This window comes from Erythrolamprus reginae, unplaced genomic scaffold, assembly GCF_031021105.1.
Source record: "Erythrolamprus reginae isolate rEryReg1 unplaced genomic scaffold, rEryReg1.hap1 H_11, whole genome shotgun sequence".
NCBI classification, from domain to species: domain Eukaryota; kingdom Metazoa; phylum Chordata; class Lepidosauria; order Squamata; family Dipsadidae; genus Erythrolamprus; species Erythrolamprus reginae.
The window spans coordinates 436196-452680 of NW_027248464.1; the positions used below are offsets into that span (position 1 = coordinate 436196).

At 36.1% G+C, this 16485-nt stretch overlaps 1 protein-coding gene across 1 annotated transcript in view; it reads right to left on the reverse strand.

Annotated features, from left to right (window-relative positions):
• LOC139155343 (ras GTPase-activating protein 1-like) overlaps positions 1-16485 on the reverse strand; it is a 61650-nt gene continuing 45165 nt past the window's right edge. The window contains exons 16-25 of the mRNA XM_070730478.1: positions 16050-16222; positions 14073-14232; positions 13754-13896; positions 12166-12281; positions 10197-10283; positions 9271-9338; positions 6152-6240; positions 3749-3826; positions 2875-3009; positions 1-802 (exon numbers count right to left, since the gene is read on the reverse strand). Of these exons, the coding sequence (XP_070586579.1) occupies positions 719-802; positions 2875-3009; positions 3749-3826; positions 6152-6240; positions 9271-9338; positions 10197-10283; positions 12166-12281; positions 13754-13896; positions 14073-14232; positions 16050-16222 (1133 nt within the window). The 3' untranslated portion in view covers positions 1-718. The remainder of the gene's footprint in view (positions 803-2874; positions 3010-3748; positions 3827-6151; positions 6241-9270; positions 9339-10196; positions 10284-12165; positions 12282-13753; positions 13897-14072; positions 14233-16049; positions 16223-16485) is intronic.

The window sequence follows — 16485 nt, forward strand, 5'->3', positions numbered from 1 at the left end:
TATGCTATAAAACTGTTTAATGAATGCATGCATGCCTGATACAATAATCAATAAATTTACTGAATTCAAATTTACTGTTGTAAACATTTTACAAAAAGCATTGCAATTTATCTGGATACAGTCATTGGTGAAAAAAATTACTCAAAATGATAAATGGCACATAAAAAAAATAAAGGTGACAAAACCCAGTCTGCATTTTCTTTCAGCACAACTCTGAACAAGCAAAATAGAATGGTATAAAAGTGTACAGCAAAGATTTCCTTTCAAATTCTGGAAGCTTTAAATACAAAGTGGTTGAACAATTGTAAAGTGATTACAGTAATCAGGTGAATTACAGTAAAAGGTAATTTGATCCAGTTATACTTTGCTGTTGAAACAATTTATTGGCAGTTGACTGTTTTCTGAAAGACTGCTAGACTTTGGCAATTGGAGGTTTGAAATAACATTAAAGTTCAAAGAGACAGTCACAGCATTTACTTCGTGGAAGGTGATTTGTACACCAAGGCTCAGAGGTCCTGAAAATTGGTTCCAAAAGTGCAAGTGTCCTGCACAGATAGCTTAAAGCTGCTGGTACAGTCAGTCACCAACAGATCTGTTGTTTTTTGCATAGTTCACACATCACTGGAAACGTGAAACGTGTGCTATTTTTGGCAAGAGCAAGAAGAAGTGATATTGGTGAAGTTGTCAGGTTGGTCATGCTAGTTCATGCAGAAAGCTGCTACCTAGTGTTGTTAGACACTGAATACTGATTCTGCTTTTGTTGAAGCAGTTCTGTAATTGCCAGCAACTTCTTTAACACATGCTGTTAAAAAAAATAAATAGGTAAATTTATTAAATTATCCATAGTCTTTCTGAAAGTTTTAAAAGCTGAAAGAAGTGATTTATTTATTTAAATATCTTGGATTTTGAGAAAAGAAAACACAATCTAAAAGTTTTCAAGCTTGAATACATACATCAAAATAACATTCCTGCAGCTTTAACAATTAATGTAAGGGATGATATGCAATGAATATAAAAATGTAATGTTTTGCAACATGACTTTATAATCATGGATATAACTTCAAATACACATTGTATTTGAAACATAGAGAAAAGACAGCCATGCTAAAAGGTTCAGTCATTTCACGAAGGCAGTTGTATTTGATGATGCTTTGCTAATTACGCCATCTGCAGTACTTAAGTGCCATTTTTTGAAACTGCTCAAGAGTCTCCAAAGCCAGAGCAAACTTTCAGAGGGCAGGAGAAAAGCCATTTGATGAGTTTGCTTCCTCTCAATTTTACCCATAAAAGCTTGTAGATGATGACTTTAATCTTAAGTGAATATGAATTCATTCCATTGACTACAACATGATTTTCAGTAAACTTTTACTGATCTTTTCTGTTTTCATTTTCAGTTTATATTTCACTTCATATACACTCAAGTATGATTCCTTAACTTGCAGAATATTTTTTTCACTACTTTACGAGAAATGCCCACTTAACTTGAATTATCTGTGAATATTAAGCATTCCTGATCCAAGACTCTAAAAAAGAAAACTGTACCATACTTAAATTTGACTGTAATACATTTTCAACTATTACTTCAGAAAATATCAAGTTTGCTATGTATCATACTACTTTGGTATTTAGTACATAGAAAAGCAAAAGACAAGGTCAATGTGATTCTGTGATACTGACTTAATCAATCACAATAGTATTTAAGCCAAATTTTTAAATCCATTTTTTAAAAAGTCTGCTTTAAATAGTCTCTCAAGAACGTAAGGATTTCCCAGAAACCAGGAATTCTCACTTCAGATCCTAAATTCTAAAATAATATTTTATTTTATTCTACTATGTTTTACATTTATGATTTGAGGTTTGGATATATTCACAGTTAATCAATATATTAAGATTTTTCTCTAAATTAAGGTTATAAAAATATAGAGATTGATATTACTCCCCAAACTGGCTGTTTCCAATAGGAAGATTTGTCTCTCCTGCCAATTATCTACTTTTGCCTCCAAAGCTGGTGCTTTGGAAGTGTTGCTTTCTGGATTTGAGTGGCGACACTTAAGAATTACTCGGGACAACTTTTGGACAATTGTGGATTCACCTGTTGAGAGGGAATCTTGAAGAGAGCAGTTCCCTGTGGGAGCAGCTGGAACTTGCATCTATCTTTTCTTCTCAGAAGTTTTTGTGAGCAACTCTGGGTTTTAACCTCACTTTTTGAAGTTTTTGTTTTGCTTTGTTTTTTATTTCTAAAAGTTAGCTCGTTGAATGCTAATGTATTTCAACCTCCTGCCGGATTTTATCTATTCTTCTTGATTTTTTCCCCTTTGCTTGACTATTTTTATTAACTTCTGTTTTTTACAAATGGAAAATCATGGCAAGTTTCTGGATAGTGAAAGTTCTTTTACTTTATTTACATTTTTACTGGACATTCACTACAGGGATTTAATTCAATTTCCAAAAGGTTTAGCTTATGTTTCTCAGTTTTTCCTTTAATTTTGTATTCAAATATCCAGAAAATATCTTCCCTGCTCTTTAGTCAGTTTTCTTATTCTGCTTTATCTACTACATGGAGCAATATCTTATCACACGACAGATGAGATGAGGCTGATATATGAAAAAAATACTCTTTGATAACATGCAATTCTTAGCTGAAAGTTCTTTTTTTTAAAAAAGTTTGTTTAACTCATAAATATGTGGTAGTCATAGGCAAGTAACTGTAGATAAAATTAAAAGAAAATGAATGAGATTCAGAAGCAGTATATTTTCTGGGAAGAAATATGGACCCAGACATAGAATTAACTGTGTTGACTCCATATACCTCTCTGAAGTTGAATCATTTCTTTGCATATTTTGGAACAAACCTTTGTTTGGTATCATTTTTACCTGCATTGGCCTTCGCTCGTTACTGAGTGTTCGAAGTTCATCTGAATGTGCTACACAAATCTCATGAAGGGCTGCTAGATCACGTGATAAGTCAGTTCTAGAGGGCTCTGTAGTGTCTGGAAGCTCAGGTATGTTCTTGAACAAAATATAACAAAGGTTATCATCTTTTATAAAATGATACAAAAGTCAGGCTTTTCTCACTTTTTTACCATTATTTGACAATATTTGTCCATATAGAGAATGATTACAGTCATTGTAATTTAATTACAGGCCGCTCAAAGCTTAAATGCCATAATGAATACTTTTTAAAAGTTGTGTAAGCATCACAGAAATTAAAAATGTGTAATTAACATATTCCATTTTATTGTTGAATGATGCAGGAAGCTCAGGTAAGAACTGATATGTAATACTGCATTTTAAAATTATTACTCTTACTTATGAAGTTTAGCCTTCTATTTTTAATACCAATAGGCTGATTTTATCCAATATTAGTGAATAAGTGTGGCAAACAGCTACATTGAATTAATGTGCTCTGGAAGAACATATTCTATGCAAGAAAAATTCCATGAACAAAGATGGCAATGGGAGTATATAAAATAGAAAGGCAAGAATAAGCAGGGAGATGCACTATATAAAATAGAGGGACAATATCACTTGAATATTTAAAAAGTCCATTGAAATTACTTTAACACACATAAAAAACAAGTCATAAAGAAAAGGCATTTCAGAAAGCACAAATGATGCCTTGGAGAATAAACAATTAATACTTTGAAGTACATTTCTGGAACTAGAGAAATTTCCCAGTTCTCAATGAGGAAATCATAAAGCAAATATTTACAAAACTAATAGCTGTGTTATAGTTAAATGTTCTTACCCCAAGTTCGTCCAAAAACATGATCATCCTATGTTTGTTACTCTTGATAAATGGATTTACACCTTCCATATAAGGTTCCTAAAATTAGATAAGTTGCTATCTTTATTTTACATCTATTGCAATGCAATGAAAAAAAATGAATTCTATATGAACTCACAAAGCAACTTACGAAGTTAAAATATTTTATTATCCCTTTTCTACATTTAATGAAAATTACATCAAAAGATTCACATGACACATGTTTTACTAATTTGATACTGCTTTTATTGTAACATGAACGTATTTTGAAATGTATTAAAAAAGTTTGTATGGAGGAAAAAATAAAAATAAATTATCCCCACATGACAAAAGACCAAGTCACAAATGTTTTATATATTTTGTAAAATGGTAAAAATGGTTTAATGTGGTTCCTTTATGAGATTTACTAAATCTCATCTTATTTAAAAATCTCATCCATTTTTAAGTCAGCAAGGCAACTGACCAGAACTGACAAGGGAAATTCATAATTGGCCTTTAGAAGGAAGCAGTTTTTAAATTGTGAAAAAGGTTACAGCCCTTCAAAATGGCTTGAGAAGCGAAGTGATAACCTACCTATCTAAACAGAGAAGAACAATACATATGAATTGGCATTCTGCATCAATTCAAATTACTAAACTGCTTTCAAGAACACCCCCACATGGAACATACAGTAACAATCAAAGTGAAAATAGACTCAGAGTTTTGTTTCTCTGGATTTTGTTTTTATGTTTGGTAAAATTTGAGATAATACAAATAATGTTTTCATATTTCACACTTGACCAATAAAAAAATATGTTCTATTTTATAAGCCCTGTCCCCAAAAGAAGTCCTAGTTCAGAGCATCATCAGTGAGATGTGGAAGGTGGAATGTATGTGTGGGGTCCAACAGTGTTCAGAAGCAACCGCAGACCACCCAGCCCAATCCCTACAAACGGCAAACAGAAGGGGGTGAGAGGATGGTGGAGGTATGGGATCCCACAGTCTGTCCTTGCTTGCAGTGTGTGTGTGGGAGATTTAAGATGGTGGCCGAGCGCAGGGGCTGCAGTGTGCCATCCTGCCCCACCACTTGCCCCACAGCGGAGGGCCAGAGGAGGCACACAAGCAGGCCTGCTGGATGTGCTGTTGCCTGCCCACTCCATCTTTGCTTGCCTGTGGCTGCAACAAGGCAGGCAATCATGTGGCACATCTGGCCTCCACCTGTTACTGGTGCTGCCATCACAGAGTAAGGCAAGGCAGGCGGCAGGATAAGGGTGGCAGCATGCACGCTTGGTTCCCGCCATCCAACCTGGTTTCTCCAACAGGAAAAGCAAGGCAAGGCGAGGGTGATGTTTAAGTTTAAGTTTAAGTTTAAGTTTAATCAGATTTGTATGCCGCCCCTCTCCGCAGACTCGGGGCGGCCGCTGCATGCTTGGCCCTGCCATCCAACCTGGTACTCCAGCTCTGCCACATACTCCAGAAGAAAAGACAGATGGTGGGACAGCGACTGGGCCTTTTTATCCCTCATCATAGAAGGAGAGGGAGGGGATGGAGAAAAACGGTTGCTCAAGGACTGCTCCCTGAGCTTTCTGGCAGGAATCTGGTGTGTTTCTTTCAGATTTGTCCTGACCCTCCCATCCCATTTGAACCTGGCCTCCCTCCTGAGAGGGAGATGGAGAGCTGGCTGGACTGAAACAGAGAAGTGGGGAGGGAGAGAAGCTGTGCAGCTAAGGATGAGGGGCTCACCTACCTCTTCGCGAGACCTCTCAGGACAAATGGCATCAAATGTAAGAGCCACTCCTTCCAAGTCAGCAGAAGCACCTGGGCTCTGGCAGGGGCCCCGCTTGATCCTTTCCCCAGGAGTACTAGCCAGCGTCCCTTTGATGGCCCTTCCTCTTCCTCCATACAGTTCTCAAGGAGAGGGGAGGGGAGCAAGAAAGAGAGGAGGGAGGAACCAATGGAAAGGCCTCACGTTGTTTTGATTTGCATGCCTTGTCTCCTGAGAGGCCTCGTGGTGAGGAGGACAAGCCCCTCATCCTTAATTGCTGGATGGAAGGCTAGTCTGGGCCAAAGCAGTGGATAAAATAGTGGGGGGTGGTAGTGGTGCAATAAGCTAAGAACAGGAGGCTTGCCCGCCTCTCCAAGAGGCCTCTCAGGAGACATGGCATACAAGTCAAAACAAAGCGCTGTGAGCCCTTTCTGTTTGTTCTCCCTCTTCTCTCTCTCATCTCCTTTCCCTCCCTGGGAAGACCGGGTCTTATTTTCGGGGAAATACAGTATGACATGTGGACACAGGATATAAGGTGATGTTTAATTATGGGACTATCTGAAGCCAATGTATACAGCAATTAGGATAGGTAGCTTGTTTGTACTTTCTCAATGAGAGTATAATGAACCCATTATGTTTACCTTAGCTCCAAACTCAACAAGATTTGCCAAATTCTGCACAGACTTAGCGACCAGCGTCAGTGTTCTTGCTGCAGTTGGAGAAGGAGAATCTGTAATAAACAGTTTGAAAATTATAACCAATATTATAGTAATTTATAGCAAGCCAACGTAATTCAAGTTCTTCCTTCCAAACCCCATTAAACCAGCTAAGTTGCTCCTGATTCAAGTGTTACCTGATAAGGAAGGGAAAATTCACAAACCATAGCACTTCCTTTCTTAAGGCACTGATAATAAAATTATAAAAATCTTTAGGATAGTAAATTCTGGTTTCCCCTTTCTTAAAATTTATTTAAAGAAAAAATGGCCAGCGTCCACTTGATGGCCCTTCCTCTTCCTAGTTATTTAGGAAACATATCAAAATAATTATACAACTGCATATTTGTCATTATCTTCGTAGTATCTAACTCTCTGAAATCAATTCAAAATGAATTGTTGAGTAGCAGTATGAAGTTATTTTACTTTTAAAAAAAATGTTGAAAGGAAAATTCTTAGGGAAGTTTAGCAGTATTGCACACATATGTAGGAATTATTTTTCTAGTTACCCAACTAATATTTTTCTCTCAAGTTTTAATAGTATTTTTTCAGCACATGCAATGTTTTATCTAAATGTGTCATACTCCTGTGAAATTTATGAAAAGTGATTTTTTTTTGTAACTATGAAAGCTAGGTATTGTGCGTTTTCAAAGTTTTAAAACAATATCTTTTCAAAGGTAGCTGAAAAATAAAACATGAGGGTGAATTTCTCAATTATAGCCATAACAGGCAACAAAGTAAAAATAATAATGAGTGCACCGGATCCATATACCGTATATACTCGAGTATAAGCCGAGTTTTTCAGACCAAAAAATGGGCTGAAAAACCCGACCTCGGCTTATACTCGGGTCACTGAGGAGTCACCACAAGAGGGTGCCCCGTTGGAGCCCAGCAGGCATTGCTTCAAAAACGGAGCCGCCTGAAGAACTGGAGCCGGGTGAGACATTGATAGAAATGGCGGCGGGGCGGGGCCCTGCAGCTCATCTCTCTCACTTCCTCACTTTCTTTCTTTCTTTCATTAAATACAATAAATAAATATGCTGTGGGCTGCTTCCTCTTCTCTTCTTTTGTTTTCTCCTGTCAATTGCGGTCGTGGAGGAAAGGAAAGAGGCGAGGCTTTTTTCTTTCCTCTTCCTCCGTTTCCTTTGCAGCTGCAGCTGCCATCCCAAGTGGATCTCTTTAGCAAATCTGCTTCTCCGAACAACACATGGGGCAATAAAAGGAGACGGAGGAGGAGGGAGGATCAGGGGTGGGAGGGAGATCCAACCAGCCAGCCAGCAAGCTAAGGGGGGAGGGGACAGCATGAACTCTCTCCAGGCTTTAGAAGCCCCCAGCCAAAGAGAGAAGCAGATTTGCTAAAGATATCCACTTGGCGCGGTAGCAGGGAAAGAAGGAGGAGGAGGACAGCCTCTTTCCTCCTCCTCCCCCAGGGCTGTGGGCTATTCTGGCTCTCCTCCTACTTTCCCTGCTGCTGTCCCAAGTGGATCTATTTAGCAAATCTGCTTCCCCCGAACAACACATGGGGCAATAAAGGGAGACAGAGTAGGAGGGAGGATCAGGGTGGGAGGGAGATCCAGCCAGCGAGCCAGCCAGCAAGCTAAAGGGGGGGGGGGGCGGTGGCATGAACTCTCTCCAGGCTTCTAAAAACTTGTCAAGTTTAAAGATCCCTGGGTTAGAGTTAAAAATGCAAGAGTCTTCAAACCTGAAAAGATTAAGGCTTGTGGACTTCAACTCCTCCTGAAGTAGCATGGCTGAGGCAGGAATTCTGGGAGTTGAAGTCCACTAGTCTTAAAACTGTCAAGTTTAAACAGCCCTGGGTTAGGGTTAAAAATGCAAGAGTCTTCAAACCTGAAAAGATTAAGGCTTGTGGACTTCAACTCCTACTCCTGAAGTAGCATGGCTGGGGCAGGAATTCTGGGAGTTGAAGTCCACTAGTCTTAAAACTGTCAAGTTTAAACAGCCCTGGGTTAGGGTTAAAAATGCAAGAGTCTTCAAACCTGAAAAGATTAAGGCTTGTGGACTTCAACTCCTACTCCTGAAGTAGCATGGCTGGGGCAGGAATTCTGGGAGTTGAAGTCCACTAATCTTAAAACTGTCAAGTTGAAAGAGCCCTGGGTTAGGGTTAAAAATACAAGAGTCTTCAAACCTGAAAAGATTATGGCTTGTGGACTTCAACTCCTACTCCTGAAGTAGCATGGCTGGGGCAGGAATTCTGGGAGTTGAAGTCCACTAGTCTTAAAACTGTCAAGTTTAAAGAGCCCTGGGTTAGGGTTAAAAATGCAAGAGTCTTCAAACCTGAAAAGCTTATGGCTTGTGGACTTCAACTCCTACTCCTGAAGTAGTATGGCTGGGGCAGGAATTCTGGGAGTTGAAGTCCACTAGTCTTAAAACTGTCAAGTTTAAAGAGCCCTGGGTTAGGGTTAAAAATGCAAGAGTCTTCAAACCTGAAAAGATTAAGGCTTGTGGACTTCAACTCCCACTCCTGTGGTAGCATGGCTGGTGCAGGAATTCTGGGAGTTGAAGTCCACTAGTCTTAAAACTGTCAAGTTTAAAGAGCCCTGGGTTAGGTTTAGAAATAGCTTTTAGCTTGGTTGCTAAGTGAGCTACTTTTTTTACTTTTTAATTTACTGTTATTACCAGATTGCTTTTGTTTACCCTCTTTTAAATTTACAGAGCTAGTTTACTGGTTTTCTTTAAAATAAATATTCTAAAACATTTAATCTACTGATTTCTCAATTAATGTAATTTTATTGGTTTTCATTTTTATAAGTTACCAGTAGCCACTGCATTTTCTAACCTCGGCTTATACTTGGGTCAATAAGTTTTCCCAGTTTTTGTGGCAAAACTGGTGCCTCGGCTTATACTCGGATCGGCTTATACTCAAGTATATACGGTACTCTCATTCTCATTTTATTACTGACATTTCTAATAAGAATTACACATTTTAAAATTTATAAATTTAACCAAGTATTAGAATGTCCTTGAAACTAAATAGGTAGTGTTGTCCTAATGATAAATATGAGTTAATTACTATATAATGTATTCACCTGAGATGATATTAAACATCCTTGGATTTAGAATAGCAGGGCAGATCAGCCGAAGGAAAACAAAGCCACTGAAATTTTAGATACATGAATATGTTGATGTTTGAAATAAAGGAACAAAACATTACAAAGTTACTAAGGTGCATTTATCTCATTGTTCTTATATATGTACTAGCAACAGTTCATTGCTTCCCAACCCTTATTCTAAATCAGAGAAATTATCCTTTCCACACCTATATCTAATACTTTGTAAAATATTCATTACTGATTGACAGAATGATAGAAAATATTTTCAAAAGTCCTAAACTTTTTAAAGCTAAAATAATAGCCTATGTCACCATACCAATGTAAAATTCAATAAGTATCAATAAAGTTATATAATATATAGGTATGAAAATAGTTATTTTATATATGTACTGCTTAATAAGTAGTTAAACATACATATCCACAGTCTCAACAAGATAAGAAACAAAGATAAAATCTGGTGTATTAATTTCTTTCTCTCTCTATCTCATAGTTTTCTGATGAGGTCCTGTTCCATAACATATTATGTTATAGAAGGATTAAGTGAACTATCACCAATAACAGGGCTTTACCTTTACAGTGATGACATTCACATTTGAGATTGCACATTTACTAGCATCTTTTCGCAAGAATACAAAGACATATTTCCTAATTGGGATATAGGAATTACTTACCCAATTAATATTTTCTCTCAAACATGCAATGTTTTGCCTAAATATGTTATACTGCTTTATAATTTATGAAAAGTGATTTTTTTCTAACTATGAAGGCTAAATATCGTGAATTTTCAAAGTTTTAAAACAATATATTTTCAAAGATAGTTGAAAAATAAAACATAAAGGTGAACTTCTCAATTATAGAACGTAACAGGCAATGAAGCAAAAATAATAGTAAAAATATCTTACCTAACTACTCTTGTCCTCATGGTTGTGTTGGCTGGCCACTTGCTCTGAACAGATTTTTGTAAGCAACCATAAATATACCTCAGTGTCCTATTCAAATAATACAATTGGGATAATAACACATATAAGTTTTACTAGTCAAGTACAGTATTCCAAACATAGCTGATATTCCTGATATTTCATATTATATCTATAAAATCAAGAGTAGTACTTAAAAAATTGATGCATGAAACATCAGGGAAAGTTGAATGAAGTAAAATACATCTGATGAATATATATTACACAAAAACTTTAGCAAAGTACTGAACTTTAGAAATTTTACTTTTAGGGATCAACTGAATAACTGAAAGATACATAATTTTAAAACAAATTTAAGAACTTTCTAAATGTTCACCGAGGTTTTTAACAGTGTTGGCAGTGTGGTGGCCTAGTAGTGAAGACTAGGTCAGTTACTCAGAATGTTGAGAGCTCAAACCCAAGTCGCAGCAGATGTGCATGGCCTTACTAAAGGCAAATCATGTCAGTCTAATCTCATTGATTTCTTTGACTATGTCACAAAGGTGTTGGATGAAGGTGGTGCCGTGGATATTGCCTATCTGGACTTCAGCAAAGCCTTTGATACAGTTCCACATAAAGAGCTGATAGATAAATTAGTGAAGATTGGACTTAATCCCTGGATAGTTTAGTGGATTTGCAGCTGGCTGAAGTGTAGACATCAGAGAGTTATTGTTAATGGCGAGTATTCTGAGCAGAGACAGGTTACAAGCGGTGTGCCACAAGGGTCTGTTCTGGGTCCTATTCTTTTTAATATGTTTGTGAGTGACAGGGGAAAGTTTGGTAGGGAAGGTTTGCCTATTTGCCGATGACTCTAAAGTGCAAAAGGATTGATATTCCTGGAGGCGTCTGTAATATGGTAAATGATTTAGCTTTACTAGATAAATGGTCAAAGCAATGGAAACTGCAGTTTAATGTTTCCAAATGTAAAATAATGCACTTGGGGAAAAGGAATCCTCAATCTGAGTATTGCATTGGCAGTTCTGTGTTAGCAAAAACTTCAGAAGAGAAGGATTTAGGGGTAGTGATTTCTGACAGTCTCAAAATGGGTGAGCAGTGTGGTCGGGCAGTAGGAAAAGCAAGTAGGATGCTTGGCTGCATAGCTAGAGGTATAACAAGCAGGAAAAGGGAGATTGTGCTCCCGCTATATAGATCTCTGGTGAGACCACATTTGGAATACTGTGTTCAGTTCTGGAGACCTCACCTACAAAAAGATATTGAGAAAATTGAACGGGTCCAAAGATGGGCTACAAGAATGGTGGAAGGCCTTAAGCATAAAACGTATCAGGAAAGACTTAATGAACTCAATCTGTATACTCTGGAGGACAGAAGGAAAAGGGGGGACATGATCGAAACATTTAAATATGTCAAAGAGTTAAATAAGGTTCAGGAGGGAAGTATTTTTAATAGGAAAGTGAACACAAGAACAAGGGGACACAATCTGAAGTTAGTTGGGGGAAAGATCAAAAGCAACATGAGAAAATATTATTTTACTGAAAGAGTAGTAGAGCCTTGGAACAAACTTCCAGCATACAAAAAATAATATAAGGGCAGACTAGAAGGATCATGAGGTCTTTTTCTGCCATCAGTCTTCTATGTTTCTATGTTTCTCTCTTAGGGCACAAAGAAAAAAAATATCTTCTGCAAACTCCACATGGCCAAAAATGCAAAGGTGGAGGCTGAAGAGTGGGGGCCGGGCTTCAGCAACATTTGATGCATAAGTCACAACACAATTTTCGCCCATTTTGTATGCGGTGCGTTTTATATTCTGAAAAGTTATGAGAACAATGGACAGAATGTCTTTGCTCTTTCTTATGCCGGGAGGCAGTAAAGTGCCAGAATGTGTTCTAATTAATACATGTGAAACTGAAACAACCAAATTTCAACAGATTTTTCTAGAAAATATTGATGAACTCACGGAGGTAGTATTTCTGCAGCCATGAATATTTTTTCCACTAGCTCTGAAAGAATACTTAGTAGATGTGTTAAGTTAGTATTTACATCTTCATTTTTTTCTAATTTTGAAGGATTCAACTGAAATATACAACCGTAAATTGAACATTATTATTCAAAATGAAATATATTAAATATATTTACAATACACATCAGTATAAGATTAACAGATTAAGACTACTGGGATACACAGAAATTTTAAATTCAATAATAAGCATATGGGTTATGTCTAAAAACGAAGCATTCTTGGCTTTTTTGTCAAATCTTTCTCAGAAATTTCATCAAATAAAATGCAAAGACACTGCGTATATTACAATGGAAAAATATGTACAGGTTAAATACAACTATTTTTGGGTACAATAATTTCAGACGATATGAGGTTAGAAAACATTTTAATCTCTTAATTTCATCTGAGATTAGACCTTTTGCCCAATCCTATTGGCCTTTTGCAGGACTCCTAAAACCTGGTTTTCTACATAGGCTGGAACTCCAGATGAGTGATAAAGCCCACCACAAATGGGCTTTATGGATTATGAATGGTTATTTTGTGATGCTTGGCTGCTATATATTTTTTAATATTATGTGTTTTATTTATTTGATCTATTTTATTGTAAACTGCTCTGAATATGTGTGATGGTTGGCAATATAAATTAATTAAAAAAAACAAGTTTTAAGAGTCTAGAGGCTATATTTACATTGTACTACAGTAGTCCCTCACCTATCGCTGGTGTTACGTTCCAGACCTGGCCGCGATAGGTGAAATCCGCGATGGGGAATTTATCGACTGATAGTACTTATTTAAGTATTTATATTGCAATTGTTTGGTAAGTTTTCATTGTTTTAAGTGTTTATAAACCCTCCCCACACAGTATTTATTTTAGATACAGTATTTAAATACAGTACAGTATTTACAATTTTAGATATTTTTTTTTTTTTTGAAAAATCTGCCGATCGAGTTCGGCGGGCTGTTTAAATCTGCCAATCGACTTCCTCAGAAACCCGCGATGAAGTGAAGCCGCAGTAGGTGAAGCGTGGTATAGCGAGGGACTACTGTATATGTATATCATTGAATATCACTACAGTGGTACCTCTATCTAAGAACACCTCTACTTACAAACCTTTCTAGATAAGAACCCGGTGTTGCAGATTTTTTTGCCTGTTCTCAAGAACCATTTTCCACTTACAAACCTGAGCCTCCGAAACTGTAACCGGAAAAGGCAGGAATCTCCTGGGAGGAAACGGGGCTGGAAAAGGTGAGGAGAAGCCTGTGGGAGGAAATAGGGCCTCCACCCTCCCTGTGGTTTCCCCAATTGCACACATTATTTGCTTTTACATTGATTCCTATGGGAAAAATTGCTTCTTCTTACAAACTTTTCTACTTAAGAACCTGGTCACAGAACGAATTAAGTTCGTAAGTAGAGGTACCACTGTATCTTCATCACAGGCTTACAGCATTAAAAATTGCTGTAAACAAAACAAATGTACATTAAAAAGTGTTTCGTAAAGAAAACATGCATATTCGTTGGATAGTAATATTAGCTGAAGTTTCTTACCTCACAAGATTGTTTACTTTCCATTATCTTTAAAATAGAGTCCTTTAGAGCATGATGCACAAAACGTGTAGCTGTTGCTTTCATATACTGTTCCATAAGCGTGCTTGCCAATGTGGTGGCACGGAATAAAGTAGTGGCTTCATCTGAATAAAGATATGTGTTTATATACTGAGTTCAAATATATGTGGCATTTTTAAAAAAACCTGTGATATTAATGATACAAAAGACTCTAAAAGAAATGATTGAGAATCTTGGGAAAAGAGAAAAGGTATGTCATAGAAAATTAATTTCAGAAATCAGTTAAAGATTTACAATGTACCTTCCATGTATATTTCTCTGTCGTTTAGCGTTCGCAATAATAATGCTTCCAGTTTTTCATGGAGAAAAATTTTAAGTAAAATACTAGCCAGCAATGTCCGATCTTGTCCGCACACCTGAGATAATGCATTGACCACATGCAACTCTTTTTGCAGTACCAACTGAAAAATAAAAGTTAATAATTTAATATAAAATTGAAATAGCATAGGTTTTTTTCTTAAAAGAAAAAAAGAAATCAAAAATTAGTAAATGCAAAAATAGAATATTACACAGTGAATAAAAAGTAGCTGCAGAAGCTACTGTAGTTTTACAATAAAAACTATTTTAAATATGTTTGCGTGTCTCTGATATATTTGTACTCCAAATGATATATTGATTATAAACATTTTACAATTTTCATGTATTTATGATTTCGGTACTTTTCCCCCTTAAAAGCTGTATTCTAAATACTTTAATTTCCCTTGCTGGGTAATAAACTATATTATGAAAGCCATTTTTAAAAATTGGGTCAAACCTTTGTTATTATTACATGTTAATTCTGCTATTACTGCATATTATCCAAGTTAAAATTTCCAGGCTAAAATCATTGGTAAGTTATCTTATAGTACATATAGTGTTAAGTTTATCCCTGAGGTTGTGAACAGTATTTTTATTAAAATATATTGAAATTATGTCTAATTAAAATTTTTGGGTTTTTTCAGATTTGAATTCTAAAATTATCTGAACAATGCTGCATGTTTACTTGTTACGTTTTCTTTGCATGTCTTCCACATTAAGTAATATGTTGTTCTCATGGTATTTTCAGCATTTATTACAGTATGCTTATTGATGGAGCTGTATACAATCTATAAAATATTTTATATCAGTTTTCTTTTAAGTTACAGCTTGGGAAAATTTTATAGGCATGTTCCATAGTTCTTCCCATTGGTTTCTGGGGATTGTTTCTTTTAAGTTTTACGTTCAATTTATCTACAATTTTAAATTTTTCTGTTTCTGTATCAAATGTAATTGACACCTTATATATGTACCCTAGTAGGTGATCTTAATTCTGTTCATGCACTTCAAATACTATCCTTTTTCTTAGAAACCTTCCCTAATTTTTGAGATCAGTTTTTATTATTCCAACAATTTATAGATACACGGACTATAATAAGTTTAGCCTTCACCAAGTCATTTTTGTTGTAATTCTTCTTTAATCTATTATGGAGACTAAGTGGACCATATCTGCATATATAATTCTTACTCTAGTAATCTCCAATTTGAAACAAAAGCCTAGGGGTTAAATGGTTGGACTTACTATGTTTCTCATGAAGTTCCAAACTTTGCCTTATAATAAATCCTTTCATCTATGGAAATTCTCCATCATCCAGGTCATGTCTGTCCCAAAGGTGCTTTTTCAAAGGCAATTGGACATTTGTTTTTACCTTGAAAGGACAGTGAAAGGATACCACCTATCTGGTCTCCTTTTAGCAGTTCCAAAATACTGATTTAGGTGACTTTAAGGGTACACATATATCCCCAAGTGGCCTCAACAACTCTCAAAGAGCTAATGACCTTGTCCAGTTGCCTTTGAAAAAGCATCTTTGGGATAACAAGTCCTTTTCAATTTTTGTTCATTTTCATGGTCCTCCATCAAATATATTTATGTAGTTCTATGCTCCTTCAAATAATAAAGTTCTAGTGTTCGGGGATTTTATGTATTCTGTTAGCTATCAGAGACAGCTTGTTCAATAATACAGTTTGACATTTGGAAAGAGCAATATTACTCTATCTTTTAAGTCTTACAAAAATTGACATTATTTTCTGAAGAATTTCAGTGTATGGCTTAAATAAATCTAAGCATCTTCTATTCAAATTAAGAGCTACACAAAAATATAAACACCTTGAAAGTCCCAAAATAAAAATAATTTTCTTATATTGACAAGAAACTCTTTCGAATATTTTTCAAAATACAACTGAAATTACACTATTTCAATACCTCTTTAAATTCACTATATTCTTCTTCAGGCATTATTTTCTCCATAGAATATCGTGCTCGGACACGCAAAGAGCCTGGTTCAATACCCTTCAGGGGTACATGTGAACTGAGCTGAAACCATTCATCTGTTGCTTGTCCTTTTTGCAGTCGGTTCAACTGACATCGCATAAATACTAGAAATATAACATTACAGATTATAGTTAGCGTTTTACAATTCTGTTATACTGTAACTGACATGTCAAAAGTTGCTGTTCCTGGCCAACTTTATCTGGGCTAAAAGTTTTGGAGGTAAGGCCTAGTTAGGACTTAGATGGACCAGGAAATCATAGTGGTATTGGCTAAACTGTGATAGGTGTGCATGAATATATGGGCTGATATTAAAAGTTTGATGTGAAAGATGTAAAATGATTTTCTCTGTGTTAGAATATTATACTTG